This window comes from Gastrolobium bilobum, unplaced genomic scaffold (assembly GCF_033153095.1).
Source record: "Gastrolobium bilobum isolate Gb01-03AN ecotype WA unplaced genomic scaffold, APGP_CSIRO_Gbil_v1 utg15063, whole genome shotgun sequence".
Lineage (NCBI taxonomy): Eukaryota > Viridiplantae > Streptophyta > Magnoliopsida > Fabales > Fabaceae > Gastrolobium > Gastrolobium bilobum.
Genome location: NW_026896098.1, coordinates 88,721 through 114,695, shown reverse-complemented (window position 1 = coordinate 114,695; position 25,975 = coordinate 88,721). Strand labels below are relative to the sequence as shown.

The window sequence follows — 25,975 nt, the reverse complement described above, 5'->3', positions numbered from 1 at the left end:
CTCTTCCATTCTCAGCCATAGGACCCTCGTGGTTCTCAAATTGAGGGGATCAATACAAGTGGAAACTCTTTCAATTGTTGATTTTCCCTCACTTAAAGTCCTGCATTTGAATAGCATTGAATTATTAGAAGACACATATCTCGCAGAGCTTGTGTCTGGATGCCCGGTTCTTGAGGATTTGGAAGCAAAGGATATTTTTTGGTTAAAACCTTCAATTGTGGGGAAGTTTAAAAGGTTACCCAAGTTGGTCTGAGCAGATATTGAAATACATCATATTCCCTTGAATGCAGTTAATAATGTAGAGTTCCTGCGCATTGAACGGGTATTCAAAATGTGATTTATATGTCATTACTTTTCATTTTTTGAGGTGAATGGTATATTTAATGTTTTGTTATTGTAACCTTACAGATAGATGCTGTGGTAAATGACATCGTGATGGATATGATGAATAATGACGAGGAAACCAAATCTTGTGTCAAAGACTTTATTCCCATGTTTAATAATTTAACTCATATTGAACTCTGCTATCACTGGAATACTAAATATTGGCTTGATGTAGTAGAAGTGCTCAAACATTGCCCCAAACTTCAAAGTCTTGTCATTGATCAGGTATGCTGAGTTTTAAGTTTTAACTATGATTTCCATTTTTATCTTTTCTTTACATGTTTTTATTAATTTTATTTTATGTCTGTTGTTAACTGAACCAGGTATCCAGTGGCAATTATGACGAAGGGGAAGATTGGCCATCCCCAGAATTTGTACCTGAATCCATTTCATTACACCTTAAATCCTGCAGTGTTATTGGATTTAAAGGCTTGGAAGGTGAGTTTCGATTTGCAAGACTTATTATGCAGAATGCAAGACTTTTAAGGACCATGACAATTTGCTTTAGCGTTACTGCAAGTGTAAGGGTGAAGCGCATAATGTGGAAAAAGTTATCCTTGTGCACACGCCGCTCTGCCACATGTAAACTTTCATTGAGCAGTTGCAAGTAGTTCCTCCATGTCTTCTATTAGAATATTTGATTTACCTTTTTTTATTTTTTTTCTCTGTTTTTAGTTATAACCAATTAGTGGTGCTCTTTATTTTTTCTGTTTTAGGCACATGGTTTGTTACTCTTTATTTTTTTCTGTTTTATGCACATGGTTTGGTACTGCCAACGTGTATTCCTCTGGCAGGGAGATAGACTGATATATATACAGTCCTCTTTGTACCTTTTTTCTTTCAATGAGAATACAATGTGAATATTCAGATACAATGTGTGATATCATTCTCTGCAACTAATATGGTATCAGTAGTTTTATACACCTTGTAGCCCTTGCCTTTTCCATGGCACGTGGCAACAACCGTCCCTCACCCACTGACGCCTCTTCTGCTACTTCAGGAACGCCCAATTCCATGGACGATTCCTCAAGTCCTTATTTCTTACACAGTAGTGATCATCCAGGATTAGTTTTGGTTGCTCACTCCCTTTCCGGTTCCAATTTCAATTCCTGGAACCGTGCTATGAATCTAGCTTTAACTGCTAAAAATAAGATGATTTTTGTTGATGGTTCGCTCATTCGTCCCTCCCCCACTGACCTCTTATTTTCTTCTTGGAACAGATGTAATTCTATGGTGATTTCCTGGATTTTAAACTCTGTATCCAAGGAAATTGCTGATAGTCTTCTTTATTTTTCAAATGCATATGAAATCTGGTCTGACTTGAAAACTCGTTTCTCCCAAGCCAATGGTCCCAGAATTTTTCAACTGAAACAACATATTTCTTCTCTCTGTCAGGGATCATTGGATGTCAATAGTTATTATAAAAAGTTGAAATCCCTCTGGGATGAATTGCATGACTATGTTCCTCTTCCCCATTGCTCCTGTGGTGCTCTTCGTCATATGACTGATCATCGTGAGCAGGACCATGTCATTCAATTCCTTATTGGCCTCAATGATTCTTTTTCTTCCTCACGTGCCCAGATCCTCTTGATTGATCCCCTCCCACCTCTTGCCAAGGTTTTCTCATTGATTCTTTAGGAAGAACGCCAGAGACAACTGTCAGTTTCCTTGCCTGCTGCTGCCATTCAGCAATCCCCTCTTTTAGGCTCCATTACCACCTCTGCTTCGGCTTCTCCGGCAGCCTCTGCGGTGGCTGCCACCCAACGCCGATCTAGACCATATTGTACCCATTGCCATTTATCTGGACATACCCGTGAGAAGTGTTTCAAGTTACACGGGTATCCTCCAGGCTATAAGGCCAGAGTCCCAAGACCCAATTTCTCTTCTAACTCAGCCCAGGCCCATTATGTGCATGCGGGTTCTTCAGTCCCTAATTCCCCTGGTCTTCATTCTCCTTTGCACATCCCCTCTCACCAAATCCCTAATCCCCAATCTTCTTCCTCTGACCCTCCCCTAACATTTACACCTACCCAGTACAATCAGTTGCTATCGCTCATCCACACAGGGTTCTGCACCGTCTCCTCCATCTCCAGCTCCTTCCGCCGTCGAGACCTCTGCTTCAGTAGCCAGCTTCAGTGGTAAGCACTTACTTTCCTTCCCTCCTTCTTGCTAGATACTGGACACTGGTGCTACGCACCATGTGTGTGTTAAGCTTGATCTCTTTACTTCTTCCTCTCCCTCTGATTCTATTGTTTCTTTTCCAAATGGATCTTCTGATATTGTCTCATCTGTTGGTTCGGTTACACTTTCTGATTCTCTTATTCTCCTTAATGTTCTCTATGTTCCTTCTTTTTTCTTCAACCTCTTGTCCGTTAGTGCTCTGAGTCGTGATTCACCAGTGATTGCTAATTTCTCTTCTTCTTTCTGTTTTCTCCAGGACCGAGTTTCTTCACGGATGATTGGGATTGCTAGACGCCATGGTAATCTTTATCTCTTAGATAGTACCAATCTCTTTCCCAATACCAGCGTCCCATATCCCCTCTGTAATTCTTTTGCTGTTACAGATGCCACTTTATGGCATTCTAGGCTGGGACATCTTTCAATTTCTGTTTTGAACTCTATGAAAAATATTTTGGGTTTTTCAAAAACTTTACTCAGTGAGCATCATTGCTCTGTCTGCCCCTTAGCCAAACAGAAGCGTCTTCCATTCATTTTGGATCCCAAACTTTATGCCTCTCCTTTGACCTTGTCCACTGTGACATATGGGGGCCCTTTCATACCCCTTCTGTTGAGGGCTCTCGCTATTTTCTCACCTTAGTTGATGATTCAACTAGGTTCACCTGGACCTACTTCTTGCGCAATAGATCTGATTTTTCTGAGGTTTTTCCAGCCTTCTATTCCCTTGTTCATACTCAGTATAAGGTTTCTATTAAAGCCCTTCGTTGTGACAATGCTCTAGAATTTAATCTCTCCTCTTTTTTTGTCTCTAAGGGCATTCAATTGTTCCATTCTTGTGTCGAACGTCCTCAGCAGAACTCTGTGGTTGAGCGGAAGCATCAGCACCTTCTCAATGTAGCCCGAGCTCTCTTTTTTCAGTCCAAAATTCCTCTTCAATATTGGCAAGATTGTGTTCTTACCGCTGTTTATTTGATTAATAGGACACCTTCTCCTTTGCTTCATTCTCACACCCCTTTTGAATTACTCTGCCATAAGTCCCCTTCCTTTTCTCATCTTCGAGTTTTTGGGTGTTTATGTTACAGTTCTACACTTCCAAAATCCCGTCACAAATTTTCTCCACGTGCATTGCCTGCTGTGTTTCTTGGTTATCCTACAGGTTATAAAGGTTATAAGCTACTAGATTTACAATCCAACAGAACCTTTATATCACGTGATGTAGTCTTTTTTGAGCATATTTTTCCTTTTGCTATTAATTCTCCTGCATCCTCCTTCCCACTTGAATTCTCTCAATTACCTTCCCCTGCTGCTTCTGCCCCTACACCTACTCCTATTTCCACTAGTCCTCAACGGCCCAAACAGCCCCCTTCCCACCTTAGTGACTATGTTTGTTCTTCCTCCACATCACACCCCTTATCTAATTTTATTTCTTGCAACAGACTCTCACCTTCCCATGCTACTTTTGTCAATTCCATTTCATCTCATTTTGAGCCCACTGCTTATTTACACGCTTCCCAACTTCCGGAATGGCAGGCAGCCATGGACACTGAACTTTCTGCTCTTGAACACAACCATACATGGTCTGTTGTTTCTCTTCCTCCTGGCAAACAGGTTGTCGGTTGTAGATGGGTCTATAAAGTAAAATACAATTCAGATGGCACACTTGAGCGTTATAAAGCTCGTTTAGTTCCTAAGGGTTTCAATCAACAAGAAGGAATTGATTTCCTAGAAACCTTTTCCCCTGTTGCTAAAATCACTACTGTGCGTGTTCTCCTTGCTTTGGCAGCTGTTCATAACTGGTCTCTCACTCAGTTAGATGTCAACAATGCTTTCTTGCATGGTGACTTGCTTGAGGAGGTTTACATGCACCTCTCTCCAGGTTATTCCTCTAAAATCTCTCACCTTCCTCCTAATGCTGCTTGTCGTCTTCACAAATCACTCTATGGTCTTCGTCACGCCTCACGTCAATGGTTTGACAAGTTTTCTTCCACCCTCTCTGGTCTTGGTTTTCTGCAATCACAATCTGATTCTTCTCTTTTTGTCCATTCTTCTTCCATTGTTTTCATTGCTATTTTGCTTTATGTTGATGACATAGTCATTGCTTCAAATAATTCTGAAGAGGTACAACAACTTACACAAGTGTTACACAGCAACTTTAAATTAAAAAATCTTGGTGCTTTAAAATATTTTCTTGGCCTTGAAGTGGCTCGCAGTAAGTTGGGTATTTCTGTTTGTCAAAGACACTATGCTCTGGAAATTTTAAAAGACTCTGGAGATTTGGGATGCAAACCGAGAACAACTCCCATGGATGCTGGTCTTAAACTTTCTGCTAATACTGGTGATCTCATTTCTGATCCTTCCTCATACAGACGTCTCATTGGCCGCTTGATTTATCTAACTATTACAAGGCCTGATTTGTCATATGTGTTCTCTCATCTTAGTCAGTTTATGGCAGCACCCCGTGAGCCTCACCTTCAAGCTGCTCACAGACTTCTAGGCTATGTCAAGAACACTGTTGGCCAAGGATTATTTTTCTCTGTTTCCTCTTCTATCCAGCTCAATGCCTTTTGTGATTCTGATTGGGCTGCTTGTCCAGATAGTAGACGCTCCATTTCTGGTTTTTGTGTTTTCATTGGGGATTCTCTGATTTCCTGGAAATCTAAGAAACAACCCACTGTTTCCAGGTCATCCACTGAAGCTGAATATCGTTCAATGGCTAATGTAACTTGTGAACTGCTTTGGTTGTTCTCTTTATTTCAGGATCTTCATGTTCTGCATCATGGACCTGCACATCTTTTTTGTGATAACCAGTCTGCTCTCCATTTGGCTACAAATCCTGTTTTTCACGAATGCTCCAAGCATATTGAAATCGACTGTCACCTTGTTCGTGAGCATATCAATAAAGGACGCTTGAAGACTTTTCCAGTATCTTCCTCCAAGCAACTGGCTAACCTCTTTACTAAACCATTGCTGCCTTCTAAGTTTTCTGCATTGCTGTCCAAGATGGGTGTTTTTGAATATCCACACTCCCTCTTGAGGGAGGCTATTAGAATATTTGATTTACCTTTTTTTTATTTTTTTTCTCTGTTTTTAGTTATAACCAATTAGTGGTGCTCTTTATTTTTTCTGTTTTAGGCACATGGTTTGTTACTCTTTATTTTTTTCTGTTTTATGCACATAACTTGTGTAACAGAAATCAATTGAAATCATGGTACTACCAACTGGGACATCACGTTAGCTTAATCATAACTTCATACTTCTATAATAGAATTTGTAAAAAGTCCAAACAGAACTCAAGCACAAAAAGGAAGGAAGCACATGACTGTAAATAAAGCTGTGCTAAAGCAAATCACAGAGCAGTAAATTAACCAAAAGCACAGTCAGGCACATCTCTGCTAAATGGTAATTTACATACAATAAGTTAGAAATGAGAACATATTTACAAGACCCTGGGCCCGTAGCACAAGCTCTAGTATACCAAAACATTGCCAAAAAAGAAAAAATTATCACTTGGAAAGAAGAAAAATCAAATATAATAAGAAAGGTAAACATCCTATTATAAAATATTTCATTTATCTTCAGATTTGACTGGTTTTCCTCTATTTGCATCAGCCAAACAATCTAAATAACCTCATTATACCTGATATTCCAATTAGAGAGGAAGAAAAGAATGTCTCAAATATCATAGCCCTGGTTCCAACTAGTCATGCCATGCATGTGGTTATCAGAACAATTACGATGCATTACTGAACCTACAAAATCATCTTTAAGTTTGATAGGACTCCACCCATCATAAGTGTGTATAGAAGGAAGGGACTTAAAGGATCCAGGGGGGCCCGCTAGTTAGAGACGTGTGACATCCCTTCAGTGAGGGGAAAGCTGTTAAGCTGTTACTAACAGCTTGGTAAGTGGGAAGTGTGGGAAAGAATGGAGAAAGGGGATGGTTCAGGGAATCAGATTGGTTGGGAGTAGAATATGGAGAGTCTTGAGCCAATTGAAAACTCAGAGATATCTTTTCTTGCCATTTTTCTATACTGTAATCAAGCTATTATAGAGATATATTGTTAATATTCGTCATATCAATGGCAAGTATCAGTTGCTTCTCATTATTTTCTCGAAATCTTGTTCGAATCCTATCACAATCATATAACATGGAGACTAGAAGATAATATTAAGAGTGAAATTTGGAAATGGATCTAAGCCATTGAAGCGGAGAACGGACTAACATCAAACTTATTTCCCATGAAAACATCCTGACATTCAGTGGATTTGTGGTACGTAGTTGCAAAATATGGATAACCATTACTCCTCACACAATACAAGCTGCTTGCAGAAATATCAATTTTAGTCCTTGATATGCAACAGGAATTCGGCCTTACTACAAGACTCGTGCTTTGTAATTCTAATTGCAACATTTAGTGATCTAGATCAAAATTATCAAATGAGGATTGCAGCACGTCGCGGCCAACACCGAAAAACGCTATAGCGTTATAGCGGGTTGCAGATTCAGAAAAAGCAGAATAGATATATGACAAAGATAATGACAAAAAATATCATAGCCTTTGTGTGACAATCAGAATGAAAGAATGTTAATGCTAAAAAAAAATCATCTTACGTAAGAAGCTAATTTCTGGCCAAGATTGGTAACGACACACATTCATTCATGACAATCAGAATGTTAATGCTAAAAAAAAAAAAAGGTTCCTTCTCAGCAAACAACTACATTTTTAACCTTTGTGTGAGTGGGCATGCTTGAGTGAGAAAGAGAAAAAGCAAAACATGACCAACATAGAAGAACTAATTTACAATTTACACCTCCCTACCCTGGTGGTTTTGCAAAAGAATAGAATTTAACAAACAATTATCAGATGCAACTCAAATAACAAAAATCATCAGTAAAGAAACAGGTCAGTTAATTTGAAAAATTAAACAAAGTGCTTATTCTTACAGCTACTAATGTAAAGGAAGAAATAATGAACTACTACTTGCAACTACTCAAATCGCATCCGTTATCATTTCATTTAAATGAAAGTTCACCATTTGATCGAAAGTTCACAAGTGGCAGAGTGGCGTGTGCACGAGGATAACTTTTTCTTCATTTTGCGCTTCACCTTTACACTTGCAGTAACGCTAAAGCAAATTGTCATGGTCCTTAAAAGTCTTGCATTCTGCATAATAAGTCTTGCAAATCGAAACTCACCTTCCGAGCCTTTAAATCCAATAAGACAACAGGATTTAAGGTGTAATGAAATGGATTCAGGAACAGATTGTGGGTATGGCCAATCTCCTCCTTCATCATATTCGCGATAGCGCGCACGATCCTGTTAACAAGAGACAATGTAAAATTAATAAAAACATGTAAAGAAAAGATAAAATTGGAAATCATACTTAAAACTTAATGGACCTGATCAATGACAAGACTTTGAAGTTTGGGGCAATGCTTGAGCACTTCTACTACCTCAAGCCAATATTTAGTATAACAATAATAGCTGAGTTCAATATGAGTTAAATATTTAAACATGGGAATAAAGGCGGAATTTTTGGATGGGTTGGTGCAAGTCACGTGAGAGGATAACTGTTGTAACGTACTCAACAAAGCGGGAATAGTGACTTAGGAAATACCTGTCATGACGTATATCGTTGAAGTCGAGAGTGGGGACTGAAAGCCAGAGTGATTTCCAAGTTTTGGAAAGAGTACTTGTGGCAGCAGCTTGTTTGATTGGGACATTGATTACTGTGTCACCTTTAATAAAAATTTAACTGATTGCTGGAAAATGTTTTTTCAAAATGTCGCGTCACAATTTCGTTGGTCTGACAAGTAGGAATGGACTGGACATCTGAATGGTCAACTATTCTCGCTGAACTGTCCAGCTAGAATGACAGATTGCTGACACGTGGTAAAAGTACAGGCATTCTCTATACGTGTCAGCATTCTGTCATTTTAGCTGGACAGTCTAGCAAGAATGGTTGACCATTCAGATGCTAACATGTGTCCAGTCCATTTCCGCTTGTCAGATCAGCGAGATTGTGACGTGACATTTTAGTAAAAAAAATTTCAAGCGTGACACAGTTAAATTTTTGCCCAAAAAATGACAATATGGTCATTTTGATTGGCAGAAAAGACAGAATGTGGCAGAGCATATCCTCAGGCAAAAAGCTTATCCTATCAGCCATCGTCCTCACGAAAAGAGGCAGAATAGAAGAAGAACGCGGCGTGAGAAATTATGGCTTTTTTTTTTGCGCATGAGATATGGGTTAAAAAATATTTTCAAAATCGTGCTTAATTAATCAAAGGTACACGATATTGTTACTATCAAACGAACAATGTTATTATCAATAGTATTATCACATCTTGACCGTTGATTTTTGTTAATTAATAATTATTATTTTCATAAATTAAATTTATTAATTAATTATTAATTCACAACAAATTATAACTATTTGACGACAATTAACAGTTAAAATATAGTAGTTACATTATTTGATAATAAAAATATTTTATCCCTTAATTAATATGCTGATATTAATAAATTATATTATTCTGCCTTTATTTTGTTTTTTTATTAATCTCTTGTGTAATTTATTATTAATTTTTGAACAAGTCATCAACACAAATTTAGTATTTAAGTGATGAATTTTGGATGTCATATTATTTAAAAAAAAATCAGAAGTCAATAGAAATGCCAAAATATTTATTTCCTTTTAAGCTAAAATTTCTGTGTTTTTAAAAAATAAAAGTTAAAAGGCAAAGATTATTTTCAAAATCTAAATTTACCCTAACCTAAACCAAAACAACCAAACACCACTTCTTATTATTATTTTTTACCACTTATTATTATTATTATTCGCTTAATCCCAAATCTTACTTTTAAATTTTGCATGTCTTTTTTAATTATTTTATATTAAAAATAATATTAAATTTTAAAATACAAATAATTTTTTTGTTAAAAATTATTTTTTAAATAATCCACTAAAATACCAAATAATTTTAGTTTTTTTTTAAAAAAATATTTATAAAAAAAGAAATATATTAAAAATCTTTTTTTTTCAAATATAGAACCAGACAGACCGATCAATTTAGAAACTCCATTAAAAAAATAATATCATCTTTTAATAAGAAATATCCTTTTGTATTTTATTCTTGAACTGAACAACCATCTCACCCTACTTATATATATATATATATATATATATATATATATATATGAAAAAATGAAAATAAAGTGACTAGACGGTCCATTGCATTATGTTCTCCCACGAGAATATAGTGCAAAAATATTACAATGGTGTTCTCCTGGGAGAACATAATTATAATTTTACTATAACTGTGTTTTCGTGGGAGAACATAGTGTACTGGACCGTTTTTACATCCAGTCACTGTACACTCACTAAACCCATATATATATATATATATATATATATATATATATATATATATATAAGTGTGTGAAATCAATAAATATTGATTTTTCCAATTTTATTTGTTTTATTTTAGTTTGAATATTTTTTCATTTCTTTGATTTTATGAGCTAATAGATCAAGTCCAAAATTAATTCACCAATTTTTTGTACCAAAAAACAAATTCACCAATTTTCCAATCAAAGCAAAAAAAAAAAAAAAACCCCAAGACCATTTTTTAATTTCACCTTTGAATTTACCAAAGATGAGCATATATTTCTCATATGGTTGATTATATTTGTACATTTTTTTGTTACAAGTAGAGAGTAGTTGAAAATGGCGTGCGAAATGCCTTGGCAAAAACTCCCCTTTGAATTATGGATGTTTGGAAAAAAAATAAAATAAAGAATAGCATTGAGAACCCAATAAAAAAGCAAAAGTAATGTTAGTTTGATGAGCATGAATTTGAATTCCTTGTAGATTTAAGTATATCTCTATTGAGGTGCTTTACTGCTTTTAAAGTAAGTGGTGTGGAATTGTGGACTAATATTATTAAGGAAGTCACCATAAGTATTTTAGATATTGTTGAGAATGGGGGAATGGTTTTATGGGCACGTTGATTCTATATTTCAGCCAATGGCGGACCTAGATGGTCGCCTGTGTCCGCACTTGTTGACACGAAATTCTAATTTTTATTTTTATTTTTATTTTTTTAGTATAGTAATAAAGCATCTTTGTTATACAACTAGAGATTGAATGAAAATGAATGGAATACGATAGAATCGAATGAGATGTCATATGTTTAATTGTATATTTTATGATGGAAATAAATATTACGTTAGATCAGCATAACCGGTCTATCGGTGAAATTAATTGGTAGTAACACTACTTGGTTATTACAATATCCTATCCCTTAATGCATTTAAAATTTTCTTTAAAAAAATTTCGAGGGCAGTGTGCGGAGATAAATAATATTCTCTGGGTCCGCCACTGATTTCAGCAGAGCACATCCTCAAGCAAAAAGCTTATCCTATCAGTCATTGTTGTCACAAAAAGACGCAGAATAGAAGAACTTAGCAACATGAGAAATTAAGGGGCGTATTGAATTGAGATTTCAAAGGATTTTAATTGATTATTTTAGTGGATTTTCTATTGGTGTGGATTACGTGAGACTTTTTAGTAAAAAATATAAATAAGATGTATCTCTCACAATCTCATCCTAATCCTAGAATTTCTTGATATTTCTCTATTGCAGTGTTTTCTTCTTTCTTTGGCAGGTTGACCTACTCGAAATCAGGTTCCGCTATGGCAGTTTCGTCAAAACTCAAAACTAGCATATTTTTTAGTGATTTTCATCATAAAACAACCCAGAAATAACAAACCAGTGAGATTTTAACATAATTTATCTCAAAAACAACATATTTTGAGCCATTTTCTAGAAATTTTGGAAGTTAAAAAAGTGAATTTTCAAGCTATGGGTCGCTGTTTTTCTTAGCACAAAAGGTGTGATTTGTATTAAAAACAACATAAAACAATGGAAGAATAACAAGGGACCTAAATCCCTCAAACCAATTTTCGTTTTACATCAATGAAACAATATCAATTTAAAAAAAAAAAGATTGAAACTTTCATAATATGAACCCTATATTTCGTAATAATACATTTATGAACGAAATTTCTTTATTATATAAAACAGTTTTAAACAATTTTTGTGTCATTAGATAACTAAAAATTTATTTTTCAAAAACCCCAAAGCAATTTAAGGTTTCAATATATCGATTGAAAATTTTTTGAGAAATTTTCTAAACTTTCATGTAATAAAACCCAAAAATTCAGATTCAAAATTTTCTTAGAATATTCAATGAAAATATACATATGATATATGGTTAGAAAAATCTTATCACGTAGAATAAAAATCCAAAAGTTTTCAAGATCAATTGCAAAAAATTTCAAACGAAATTTTATCATGAACTTTAGGTTTTATATACAAATTTAGAATTATTTTAATAATTAAAGAAAATTGGGTTTTGTAATCATATAAGCATAGCTTTGATACCAAATGAAGAAGATAATTTTCAACTCATTGGTCAAACTCAAGAGCAAGAACGAGAAAATGCTAACGCACAGAGGACTAGTATAACTTTAGATATGTGAAAATTTGTGATTTAGTAATTTTGAATATTTGTTAAAAATTATATTATATTTATTTATCAAAAAAAAAAAAATATATATATATATATATATATATTATGTTTTACTGATTGGAAAAATTATATTAGGTTTTACTTTTTTTATTAATTTCATTTCATTTCTTTGTTATTTTTATAGGGAAGGTTATACTTACAACTTTTTTTTTACAATTTTTTACAAACATATCTTAATCGTTAATTTTCGTCAATCAACGGTTATTACTTTCGTGAATCAAACTCATTAATTAATATTTAATTCACAATGAATGATAATCGTTGATTGACGGAAATGAATGGTTAAAATAGGTTGTAAGTATAACCTTCCCCTTTTTTGTTGACTTTTGTAATTTTGAATATGGGGAAAATGTTTTTGCAGTTAATGCAGATAAATTATCTGTATTTATTTCCAAAACGACGTCGTTTGGGTATTGAAATCTTAAAAAATTATAAGTATAAAGACTATTATATCCCTAAAATAAATTCAAATTACAAAAATACCATGATTTCCGCCCCAAAACGACGTCGTATTGGGCTTACTGCAGATAACTTATATGCAGTAACTGCAAAAAAAGCGAACCCTTTGAATATTTGTTAAAAGTTATATGTTTTTTAAAATCTTATAAATCCATATTGTCCTTTCAAATCTTATAAATTCTATTAAAATCTTTTAAAATACAATCTTATGAAATCTTGATCGTAAGAAAAGTCTTTAAAGGATCTTCAATTTTAAATAGTCTTTTAGAATCTATAAGATTTTATATATTTAAATAGTCTTTTAAAATCTATAAGATTTTATATCTTTACAAAAACAAATCTTTTAAAATACTAATCCAATACACAATCTTAGCAGTTATTACAATATCTTATCTCTAATAACAATTATATTTTAAAATATTCTATCGGTTCATCGCTTCGCGACTAGTTCGATTCGGGGCGCGTCCAGAATTAAGGCTTTGAACCCCTCCTGCAAAAGTGATATTAAGGAGGTTCCAACATATCTTACACCTGTTCCTCTGCCAAACCCTTATTTTTTTTGAATTGCTTTGTTCATCCTCTTTAAAGAACCTCAAAAACCTAGCTAAGTGGCTATTTGAGGTTTGAATGATTTTCTTGAGTCTGAACACGTCTTGAGAAGGGAGATTGTATGATTTAATTTCTTTATTCTATGTTATAAAGCTTTCAACAATGGCGGATGTGATTAGCAATTTGCCGGAGGCTGTGTTGTGCCACATTCTGTCTTTTATGCCAACGGAAGAAGTTGTTGCCACAAGTGTTCTCTCAAAGAGGTGGAAGGAACTCTGGCGCGTAGTCCCTACTCTCGACTTCGACCATGAAATCTACAATGAAAACAAAGAGAGTCATTCTCGCTTTGTTGAGTTTGTCTATGCAGTTATGCTATCGCGAGATTTGCACCAACCCATTCAAACATTTAGCCTCAGGTGTTGTGATCATATTAACGTGAACGTATGGATTAATGCTGCACTTCAACGCAGAGTTGAGCAATTCAATCTCTATTTGCCCCAATCACTCAACTTGTCCTCTGCAATTTTCAGCCACAAAACCCTTGTGGTTCTCAAGTTGGTTGGATCAACAGTGCCAGCTCTTTCGTCTGTTGATCTTCCCTCGCTTAAAATCCTGTCTTTATGTTCTGTTGTTTTCTTAGATCCTCGATATCTCGCGGAGCTTCTTTCTGGGTGTCCAATTCTTGAGGATTTTAAATTAAAGAAAATATTTTTTAACAACGCTTTACCTGAGGGAGAGTTTAAAAGGATACCCATGTTGGTTAGAGCAGATATTCATAGAGGCTATATTCCATTGGAAATAGTTAGTAATGTGGAGTTTCTGTGCTTACATGAGGTGCTTAAAATGTGGTTTATATGTAATTACTTTTCATTTTCGAGGAAAAATGGGAATTCTGATTTTTGTTATTGTAACTCTTGCAGTTCGAGCTTGAGGATGTTGACGAAGAGATGGATGTGGTTAATAATGAGGACACGAACCCCTCTATTATAGACTTTGTTCCCGTGTTTCACAATTTATCCCATATTGAAGTCAACTATATGGATTATTCTAAGGATTGGCGAATGGTAGTAGACATGCTCAATTATTTGCCCAAGCTTCAAGCTCTTGTCATTAATCAGGTTTGCTAAGTTTATGCCTTGGATGATTTCTGCTTTTATCTTTTCCTTACATATTTTTATTAATTTTAGGTCTATTTGGATGAAGAACACGAAGCAGAACGAGGAGATTGGGCATACCCACAATCTGTTCCCGAGTCCATTTCATTACAACTTAAAACATGTTGTCTTATTAATTATACCGGCTCTAAAGATGATCTTCAACTTGCAAAATATATTATGCAGAATGCAACACATCTACGGACCATGAAAATCTGTGTTTACATGAAGGCAAATCCAGAGGAGAAGCTCAAAATGCTGAAGAAATTATCCTCGTGCACAAGGCGCTCTGCAACTTGTAAACTTTCATTTAAATAGGTGGGATTTGAATAGCTGTTAGTAGTTATTTGTTGTCTGCCTTTTTATTAGTAGCTGCAAGGATATTGACTTTGTCTTTTTTTGTTAAAAATTAACGGATTGTTTGTAGCTTGAGTTACAGGGTTCCCATTGCCTAGCGATTTTTTGTTAAATTCTGATCTCATGCAAAACCACTAGGGTAGGGAGGTGTAAACTGTAAATTAGTGTTTATATTTTGCTTTTTTATCTAGCTCTAGCAACCATGCTCACATACACAGAATAAAAATGTAGTTGTTTGCTCAAAAGGAACTCTTTTTTTTTATTACACCATTAATGCTATGGTTGTCATGTATCTGTGGCCAAAATTCAACTTCTTAGATAAGATGATTTTATCTTTTCAATAAGAAAGGATTCTAACTAATCTGCTTTATGCAAATCACTAAACGTGTAATTAGCTTTACACAGCATGAGTCTTATATATAGTATGGATGAGTCCTAACAGAATATCAAGGACTAAAATTGACACTTCTGCAAGCAGCTTGCGTTGTGGGAAGGAGTAACGATTATCAATATTTTGCTTCTACGTACACTAAATCCACTGAATGGAAGGATGTTTTCGTGGGAAATAAGTTTGGTGTTAGTTTGTTCTCTACTTCATTCGCTTTGATCTCTGTCCTGATTTCACTTTTAATGGTATCTTCTTATAGTCAATCCATTTTCTATGATTTAAATATGATTTTGTAGGCTCAGTAATTTATTCTAATTTCTCTAATATCCACGTGCATGACTAGTTGGAATCGGGGCCTTTGAGATTTGAGACTGCATTAGTTTATTTTCTTCTCAAATTTGATTAGCAGGTATAATGAAGTCATAGTTTGTTTGGCTGATGCAAATAGAAGAAAAACAGTGAAAGCTGATGATATATGAAATATTTTATAATAGTATGTTTTCTTATTATATTTGATTTTTCTTCTTCAAATTGAGTATTTTTTTTTTTTTTTTTAAGATTTAGGTATACTAGAGCTTGTGCTAAGAGCTCAAGGTCATGCAAATGTGTTCACGTTTCTATGTTATTGCATGTAAATTACCATTTACCAGATATATGTCTGACCGTGCTTTTGGTTGAATTCCTGCAATGTGATTTGTTTTAACACAACCTTTTTTTAAATTCATGGTTGCTGAATACGGAATCATTCAGTAGCTAGGAGAGGGGTTAATCGAAGCCAATAGCCTATTTAAAGGAAGTCTAATCAATAATTAATTCACTAGCTTTCAAATAATACAAGCTTAGGCCACTTACCCATGGTTTTTGAACTTTTGAAGAATGACATCCTTTGTCCAACAATAGTGTTAATCACACAAGGTCACCAAACAACAACCTAATTAAAGGAGGTAAATTCAATAATTAACTCATAATCATCCAAAAATCACAAGTCAATGATTCTAACATAACCAAGAATAGGATTTAGCCACTTACCCCTATTCTTGAAAATTTCAAGAATGCAATCGTACCTAATAGATGGTTGTTCAATCCCTTTTTTCTCCACAACCATAAATCCTTCACACCTTTTCCAAAGAAACAATACATATATTTCAATACCCAACCACTAAATCATAAAAGCCCTCTTTGACCCATAAAACCTAAGTCAAAATCTCTAAGAAAACCCAAGAGAAATCAAGCTTAACATACCTTAATCATACTTCATCAATGAGAAGGTAAGATCTCTAAGTTTTGATGTAGGAAGGGCTTCATCTTTCTCCAACCCAAAAGTGGTGCCATAGATGCCTCCAAGGAGAGAAAATGAGCTTTCTTCTAAGTTTTAAGTTAGGCTAAGCATTGGGAGAGGTGGAGCAAGGATTTCCATGGAGATTTTACGAGGAAAAATAAAGAAATTATAGGCTTATTGCCTTGCCTGAACCAACCATGGAGAAGAGGAGGTATTTTTAAGAACCTGCACCGTTAAATTAGGATTTTAATTAATTTAATTATGAATTAAGAGATAAATTTCATAATTGACCTTGAATAATTATGAGAGAGCTTAAATAATTATAGTAAGTGATTAATAATGTGAAAAGTCGTTTTTCTAACGAAAAGTGCATATATCGATTCTGCCTCACGGTATAAATGTGTACCGATAAAGTATCTCGAAAAATCATGAAAAGTATGCAAATATCACTAAAATAATATCTAGTACTAGTATAACAGGTTTGGAGTCAAAATAATTAGAACTGGCGTCAGGACTGATACCGGCTACATAAAAGCGCGTACCGGCAAAGTGCTACGAAAAATAAAATAAAAATATGATAAATCCTAAAAAAATAGCTAGGTTCAGAATCCAAAGTTTGGGATTAAAATAATAAGCATAGCTATTAGTGCTAATACAATGTGATTAAAATTAATACACTTATAAATAGAGGTGGCATATGATCCTAGGTCAGGTTTTGCCATCTCTATGTAGCATTTTTCTGAAGCCTTTGGGCAACCACCTTGCCATCTTCTTCCTCCTCCAAAAAAAAGAGCCAAAGTGATCACCTTTCCTCCCATTTTCTTCATCTAAACACTTAGCTTGGTGTGGGTTAGCATTGTGAGGGAGAGGAGTGCTTCATTTCTGACTTTTAGCCACTGTCTTGGGAAGGTGTGGGCTGAGTTCCTTGGCTTGTGTTGTTGAAGCCATTTTCTTGGTAGTTGATACTCCAAGAAGCAATCTTTGTGAAGAAAGGAACCATCTTGAAGCTCATTTTCGTGGACCCTTGGAGTCAGCACCTTGGAGCTGACTTGAGAGCTCCAAGAGCACCATTTATCTCTATTTTGGAGCTTGGGGTATGTTCCTCACCTTTGACCATGAGTTTCCTTTGTTAAAGATCAAGTCTAGGCATGAAAAATGATAGGTTTAAGTAGTTAACACCACCACTGACCTAAATGGGTTTAAATATGCATGTTTTAACATTTAAAAGTGTTAAAAACGGAACCTTGAAAGTGATATCTCGCGAAATGCAAAAATTGTATTCTGTCGCGAAATATCCGGATATGATATCCGAATATTGATATCCGGATATGGATATCCGGATATATTTCTGATATATATCCGGATATTCTGGGAAAGTGCGAGTGATGCACTGTGTTGTTCTTACAGAACTGAATATTGGATTTATGGATCCTAAATTGGTTGAGTTGAACCTCTGTAATAATTAACTGAGTTAGAATCAAATGGATTAAGGGATTATGGCTTTGAGAGAAGCCTAATGGCATGAAACGTAAAAGGAAACATTGTCGATATGTCATGGACTATTAGAATATGAATATTGATATGATTGTTGGTATAAACAAACTGTGAGAGTGTTGTTGTGGACCTTGGACTGGGTTGGACTCTTGAGTTGGATAGTTAGCTTTCGAGGTAAGCTTTCGTGTCCTCGATTTTGCCCATGTTTGGTTCCACCATACCTCATGGAGGGATGGTTTATATGCATGGTGTGATTTTACAAAATGTTGACTTATTGAAATGCTATTGAGCTGTTAAGTGCAAATGCCTTATGATGTGTATATGATGTTCCACCTAGACGCTAAGCCTGAGTATGTAGCGTCATATAAGATGGTGATTCTGTGGGTGAGGTACAAGTAGCGTCTTGTACTGTAGGTTGTAGACGTATGTAAATCCTGCATGTTTATTCTATAGCCAGTAGGATTCTGACACACATGACATGATTATATGTTGCATTGCACTGATCTTGGAACTTATATTATTATACTGCTTTTAAACTTATATTGCACATGTAAGTGAGCTTGGGATGGAAAGATCCTTGAGGACCCCTTATCTTACTGAGATTTCTTTTTAGAGATCTCACCTCACGTTAGGGGCACATTTTCAGGTTCAGGTACCTCGAGGGTTGATACCTCTAGCGGCAGGAGGCCGAAGTTGAGTTGATATGCATGCTGTTTGTTGATATGTCTGGATACTGATTATGTTTACCTTCAATATATTGTTATATGATTTGAGACTCTGTTGGGCTTTGTTGCCTTATTTGGTGAGTATGGGGGTTGTCCATGCCATATTGATGTTAATTATGCTTTTAGCTTTGAGTTGGATAAACTATCAGGATTTGTCCGTTCTACGTGTTGTAGTTCCGTGACTAGAGACACATTTATCTATATAATGAGGTTATTCAGTTAGTTGTTTAATTGCAATTTACATACAAGCAATGTTTTGAAAAAAAGATTAAGGAATCAACTTGGTTAATAATAATTACGTCATAATTGAACCTATGGTGTTTTTGGTCCGATCATTATCATCGAACCTATGTCAACATATACGTTAATGTTCACTATAATTGAGAGTTCAACAACTCCACCTCTTTTTGCTCCGCTCCATTAACTTGTCATATGCCATTCTCACACATAGAACCTTTGTGGTTCTTATGTTGACAAGATCAGTAGTGAAACCTTTTTCGTTTGGTGATTTTGCCTCACTTAAAATCTTGCATTTGAAATTGTGTTAGTTTCTTAAATCCTAGATATTTGGTGAAGCATATGTCTAGATGTCCAGTGTGAGGATTTAGAAGCAAAGGAGTTTTATGTTGATGACTCTTTGACCGTGACACAATTTAAAAGGTTACCCAAGTTTATCAGAGAACAAATTGATAAACCTTATATTCCATCAAAAGCAGTTAATAATGTGGTGTTTTTGCGCATATATAAGGTATTGAAAATGTGATTTATATGTAATTACATTTTAATTTTATGTAAAGTGGGATTTTTGAGATTATGTTGTTGTAATGCTTGCATATGGATGGTGTAGTTAATGACGAAGAGATGGATATAGTTAAAGAACTTATTCGTGCGTTTCATAATTTAACACATCTTGAACTCAACTATTTTGATTATAATAAGAATTGTCTTGAGGTAGTAGAATTGCTCAAGCATTATCCCAAGCTTCAAATTCTTGTCATTAATTGGGTTTGCTAAGTTCAAGACTTAAAAGGATGATTTTTGTTTTTATCTTTTCTTCACTTTTTTTTGTATTTTTGTTAGGAATATGGCTTCCATACTCAAGATGAGTGAATTGAGTATATCAAAAATTTGGTAAATGTCCTCACACTTACTTTTAAATTAGCATTTCACGAAAACTTTGATATATGGAAAATTTATCAATATATTCATCCAACTCATAATACATAAATCATCTCAATGATAAAATCTATACTAGCATATAAAAGATATCAAAGAAGCTATTCAAGTGCTACATTAAAAGAGTTATGAAAGTGTATGATCAATGAAATCTTTCAAGAAAGGCTTGAGAAATGATTCAACATTGTCCAAGATGGTTTAAAGTCATTTTAGGGGTGTGTGAGTATTTATAAGTTTCCATCCAAAACTAATTGTTATTAGTTGCTAGACGCTTATTGGCTAGCTAAACATTATACAGTTCTAGATGTGTCAAATGTACTAAAGTCAATGACTTAGCCCACAAAGTATTATATTTGGCCCTAACCTATTAGGCCCTTTTAGTGGTAGAGCATTTTCTAACTCTAACCACCAAAGCCCTATGGTTTAGCGGGCTGCATTAGGGCTTATCCGCGAGCAAAACTTTTTCCTTCCTCAAAATTTTCATTATTTAAAAAATAAAAAATATATAAATTTAAATATTTATTAATATAAAATAAATAATTAAAATAATATAATAATAAAAATATATTTTTACATATATAATTCTATAGAATATATATTTTAATGAAGTTTGAAGACTTTTAATTAAATTACAAAAAGTAAATTCCTTCCTCCATAATTAATTTTAAAGTTAGTACCCGAATTTGCACTGAAACATACTGTATACAGTGAATATTGATAATTTTGTAGATAATAATAAGTAAAAAAGGTTTTAATAATAATAGTAGTTGAAGAAAATCTCTGGTTTAACTTTTCAAATATATAGCATACTAAGAATAATCGTTCAATACTGCTATTAAGATCATTTTTCTATTGCTCCTTTGGGTTTCCATTAGACTCTTGGTGAGAAAATTTTCATTTGATGACATCATTTAGCAACAAAACTTAGCAAAGATAGTAAAATTAGATTTTTACGTATATTAAAATTTTGCTTAGATTTTCACTTGTATATTTGTGTGCAAATATCATTTTAGTATATAAATTAAATTATGAAAAATTTATATTTCCTATATGAAAAATTTATGAAAGTGTTAAATTTTTATTTGTTAAAATAATTTTGAATGTATTAAATTATAAATTAAATTATAAATTTAATGGCGTACCAGCAAGCCCTAACCTATAGGGCTTTTGGCCCATATGAGCCTTTATTATTGAGGGTCATTTCTAGTGGAATTTTTTACCCTAACCCGAATGTGCTAGGGTCTAATGGAATTGGCTGACCCATTTTGACAGTGCTACGTAGTTATGAAAAATAGCATTGTTATACCATGGTGGAGAGCACATGATCTTTAACCAATTTTCTATATTAGATATTCTCATATTTTATAATTGTGTGATACTTATCTCAACAACATTCCATTTTCATTATTTTGTTAAACAAAAATAATTTATCATTCTGTGCGTTATTCACTAGTTTGGTCCATCAAAAAAACAAATTCGACTACATAATCAGAGATGAAGTAACTTTCGTCAACAATTCTGTCGTTGAACCTCTTTCCCACGAAAATTGTGTGAAAGTTAACGGAAATGTTCCATCAATGGTATTACTTTTTCTAGTAGTGACATGTTCAAAGACATAGGGTTTATCACATTTAATAGAAGCACACAACAAAAATTTGTTTAAAGTATTTAACTAATTTTATTACAAAATTACCCCAAAAAAAACCCATGATTTATTTTTGCATATGAGGATTGAATAGAAGAGTGCTTCTAGCATTAAAGAGTGTATTAATGCTTTAAATACGGCATGCCATAAGATCAGATGTTATGCATATATATTATAATTGTAGCACTTACATTTCAATCTTTTTAATCCAATACACTTTCTTGTAGTTGTAGCAATTTTCTGTCCACTTGCCAAGATTATATGCCCCGCCGCAAGAGTATACCTCAGAGATCAATCAAATCTTTCGTCCATTGTTCTGGTACTTTTTTCAATTTGTTCTTCTTTTTCTCTAATTGTTTCCCGCCAAAACCCACCAAAAAAATTTCCATCGCAGAAAATAGATATCGACCTCTCATATATATATATTTTTAAAAAAATATGTATTTAATTAATTATGAATTGATAGATGAAGTTTGGAATTTAAGTCGTTACTTGGAGATTGGGTTTTCCTCTATTTTCTTGGAAACCAAACAGTTTGTGTAGATTGTTGGTGGATAAAGAGCTGAAGTTGTAACACAGTTAAAAGATTTTTCAGAATTAAATATTCATATGAACCATGTCATGGTGGCTTTAAGATCAAGAATATGCATCGCTGAATATATTCTACGAGGCTACTCGTACCATGCACTATCTTTTTAGCTTAATGAGTACTTTGTGGTAGAGGTTGGGAATATTGTATATAAAATTAAAATACTACGCCATGGAAAATATTTTTTTTTTAAAACAAAAGTATGCTTCAATGTTCCAAATGTATATTGTACTGAATCATTAAGTTTGGATAATGTGATTGATTAACAGAGCAAATGGCAGCAAAAGAATTCGATCCAATTGATGGCCTATTCGACACATACACAAATGAAACATCGGACACGATTGAGTAAGTATGCACATGTTGAAATAATTTACCAACCTGTTTGACTCTATAGATGCATTTATTATATGGGGAAATAGACTCTCATATGTTGCATGAGAGAAAAAATCTCTAATACACACACAAATTAGAGAAGAGATGATAAAGGAAAGAGAAAAAGTATAGAATGAGTCCCACCTTTAATTTGTGTGTATAGGAGAAAAATATTATCTTATGTAACATGAGAAAATATTAACCCTTATTATATTGTGTGATATGGTTTTGAATTGAGAATTCTGCAAACTATGTTGTCAAGTTATATTCAATTTTTTATTGGAATAGTGCCTATTTGCTAGCCATAAAATGTTATGAGTTGGATGCATCATCACTGTTATCTATAAAACAAATTATCTGTTTATGGAATGAACTTTAGAAAATCACATGAGATGCATGTTGAGGTTCAGAACTTGCTCTTTCTATATATATAGTGTTTGTTCCTTGCCTCCATTGTGTTAAAATAACATAAATGGTATCGATGCATATCATTTGCTTAGTTTACTCATGAAACTTGTCTTTGAATGTATGATCTTTTGAATACTGAAAAATCTGTAATATTTTATTATACATATATTTGCTAAGATTGGATGGTTGTGCATCAATAATAAAATTAATGTGACTTAATGTAATTCTTTATATTTTCTTTTATTTGGTTGGTCAGGTTAAAAGGGATTGAAGCTCTTTGTGAAGATTTAGAGGTGAACCGTGCAGATGTTAGAATACTCATTCTTGCTTGGTATGCATCACATTGTGAATTTTGTTCTGCTTTACCTCTAACTTATTATTATTATTATTATTATTATTATTATTATTATTATTATTATATTTTTCTAGGCATACATCTAATTTATCTTTTAACCTTTACAATTAATGATCATATATCAGGAAAATGAAAGCTAAAAATCGGGATGTTTTTACTAAGGTAGGTAGACTAAAGCATTGTCTTTATATATATTTTAAATTATTTTATAAAAATGCATGCATTATTAATTCATCATTATCAATTCATTATTATTTTAGTATGATGAGTTTTAGGCAATTTATATTCAAGTGACATTTTCGTAATTTTATGTTTTTGTTTTAATTGCTTTTGTAAAACATATGAACATTTTATTATTTTAAAATATTAGTGTAACTGACGACAGATAAATTTCTTTTCAATTTTAATTTTTTGTTTAGCCCAATTTTTATGAGTTTCGCATGGATCTAGCTAGAAGCAACTTTTATGATAACCGCATTTTTTTTGGCATTCATAGGATGAATGGCGAAGAGGCCTTGAAGGTTTAGGAGCAAATACAATCATAGAATTAAGAAAAGTACTTGATGTACTAAAGAGAGAGGTATTTAGTTTTGTTATAAATTAGTTAGTGAATTTTTCTTGAATTAATGGTTGAGATTAACTATTAGATGTGCACGTAGATGTCCGTGATAGAGTCTTTTGATGCTATAGTGGCACCAGAGTTCTTTGAGAATTTTTATATCTATGCATTTCAATACAACCTAAATGGTAAGCGTGGTATTGATGGTCTTTTATTTCAATTATAATTCAGATTTGTTGCTTTTATGCTCTTGCTTATGATCTCTTTTAAATGTTACAAAATACTTTCAGAAGATCAACGAGTAGATATTAAATCTGTTTGTCAGCTGCTAAATGTTGTTCTAGGACCCGCATTCCCTATTCAGGTCGATTTAGTAACTGAGTATCTAAAGGCGGGTAATCGTTCATATCTTGTTTCTTAACTTGTTTTTCTCATATATAGCACTCTAGCCTTTTTGCATCATCATCTAAGATGCATAGTTATGCGCATCCTACAAAAATTTGTAAATAATGAATTCAACCCAAAATTTTAAGGTGTTAGGTGAGAGCATTTTTGATAATTTATATTATTCTCTAACATATCCCTTCACGCAAGAGCCCTTTGGGCTTGAAGCGTGAATATTATATAGGCCCAAAATTTTCTTTTTATTTTACCTTATGCTTATTTAATTCCACAAATGAGGGGCGGTGAGGATCAAGCTCGTGACATTGTGGTCACTGAAGCTCTGATACCATGTAAAGAACTAATTCAACCCAAAAGAGAATTTTTTCTAAGAAAGATCTCTAAAATGAAAACAAGCGATAGAAGAGTTTTTCCCCGGATTATAACTTGTGTATTATGCATATTACTAAGAGTTTTTCCCGTGATTATAACTTGTGTATTATGCATATTACACTTGTTTAGGCGATAGTTGTTGATAGAAAAGACCTTTGATTTCTTGACTTTTCTTACATGAGTTATTTTCTTAAGGTTGAACTGATTATTTGACAGGTCCAGAGAGACTATGACTCTTTCAATGAATATCATTGGTCTGGTTTCTTTCCTTTCTTTAAAGAGGTAATGATGTTGTTCTTTTCTTACATTGCCATGCAAGTTTTATGGTTTGTGCAATTTGTCTTTTTATTTTTATTTTTTGCACTTTTGCTCGAATTTATTTTCCAGGGTTAATTGTAATCTCGAGAAATTTGAAATGGTTATCAAGCATTAAGTTGGTTTGTTAGTCTTGTTAACTGAGTTTGCTTGGTGCTTTCTCCCTTCGAATCACATTTTTGGCGGTAAAATAATCAGTAACAGTGTTGGAAATATTCAAGTGTAAACAGTAATGAAGTCCCGCTTTGGTTAGACATAGATCAAGTAAAGACCATATAAATATAAAAGATCCATAAACGTATAGTCTTAAGGTTTTCGGTTGGGATGTGATATTAACTCATTTATTGTGGTTTGTCATTTGATCCATTGGTAAATATATCATTTACAAAAGGTTTTGGACTATTCCATACCATTCTCAACAAGCAGTAGTCATTTGCAGATGTGTTCTTTTCTATTAAGATTTAAGTCCACCATTTGCATTATGTTATTTGTATATAATTGTACACATGCATAATTGATTAAAAGTAGGCATGCTTCATTTTGACAAGCTTCATGCTAAAAAATATTTGACATTTTGTTGCTAATGCAGGTTAGATTTCAAAATCTTCAAAGTTATGATGCTTCCAGTGAAGTCTGGCCGGAGATCATCGATGATTTTGTTGAATGGTTTAAAGAGAACGATTATAAACTTTAATTCTTCTTCCTTCAAGAATAATGTTCGAAGTGGAATTTTCATTTGTATATGATAGTTGTCAGTGATCACTTTTAGTTCTTTTAGACAAAAGATGTTATTTGGATTTGGATTGTTCATTTGGTCCTATTGTTCACTTATATTTTTTCATCTTATATGTCTGGGATTTGTATAATTAGATCAGCTGCAAGTAAAGTTTCATGATTTAGTTCACTACATTTTAAGTTGTGTTTGCATTATTGCTTGTTGTTTGAGCTTGGTGGATTAAGTATTGATGTTGGATATTTGGGGCTAATAGTGTCTATGGAGAAAACGTTCATAGGTAGTTTTGGATCACAATGCACAACGATTGCGAGAGTAGGGGGTTGGTGTGAAAGTAAAGAGTCTAGGGTTTTTTTGTGCATAGTTGTGAGGTGAAACCCCCCTCGCTTAATAGAGGATTCCTTATCTAGGGGGCTCAATGTGTCGGTCCATAACATTTGCTTGTAAGATCAAAAATAAAAAAGTTGTAGCTTTTAATGG

The 25,975-nt window shown here is 33.7% G+C and overlaps 2 protein-coding genes across 2 annotated transcripts; both read left to right on the top strand.

Annotated features, from left to right (window-relative positions):
* The first annotated feature begins 13,331 nt into the window (after window positions 1–13,331).
* On the top strand, window positions 13,332–14,641 carry LOC133297766 (F-box/FBD/LRR-repeat protein At4g26340-like). The gene is made up of 3 exons (XM_061496962.1): window positions 13,332–14,003; window positions 14,090–14,287; window positions 14,357–14,641. The coding sequence occupies exons 1-3, from the start codon at window positions 13,332–13,334 to the stop codon at window positions 14,639–14,641; spliced, it is 1,155 nt and encodes a 384-aa protein (XP_061352946.1).
* Window positions 14,642–22,250: 7,609 nt separating this feature from the next.
* Window positions 22,251–25,456, top strand: LOC133297765 (uncharacterized). Its single transcript, XM_061496959.1, has 8 exons — window positions 22,251–22,324; window positions 23,016–23,090; window positions 23,240–23,276; window positions 23,611–23,694; window positions 23,774–23,861; window positions 23,964–24,064; window positions 24,664–24,729; window positions 25,352–25,456. The coding sequence occupies exons 1-8, from the start codon at window positions 22,251–22,253 to the stop codon at window positions 25,454–25,456; spliced, it is 630 nt and encodes a 209-aa protein (XP_061352943.1).
* The last annotated feature ends 519 nt before the right edge of the window (window positions 25,457–25,975 follow it).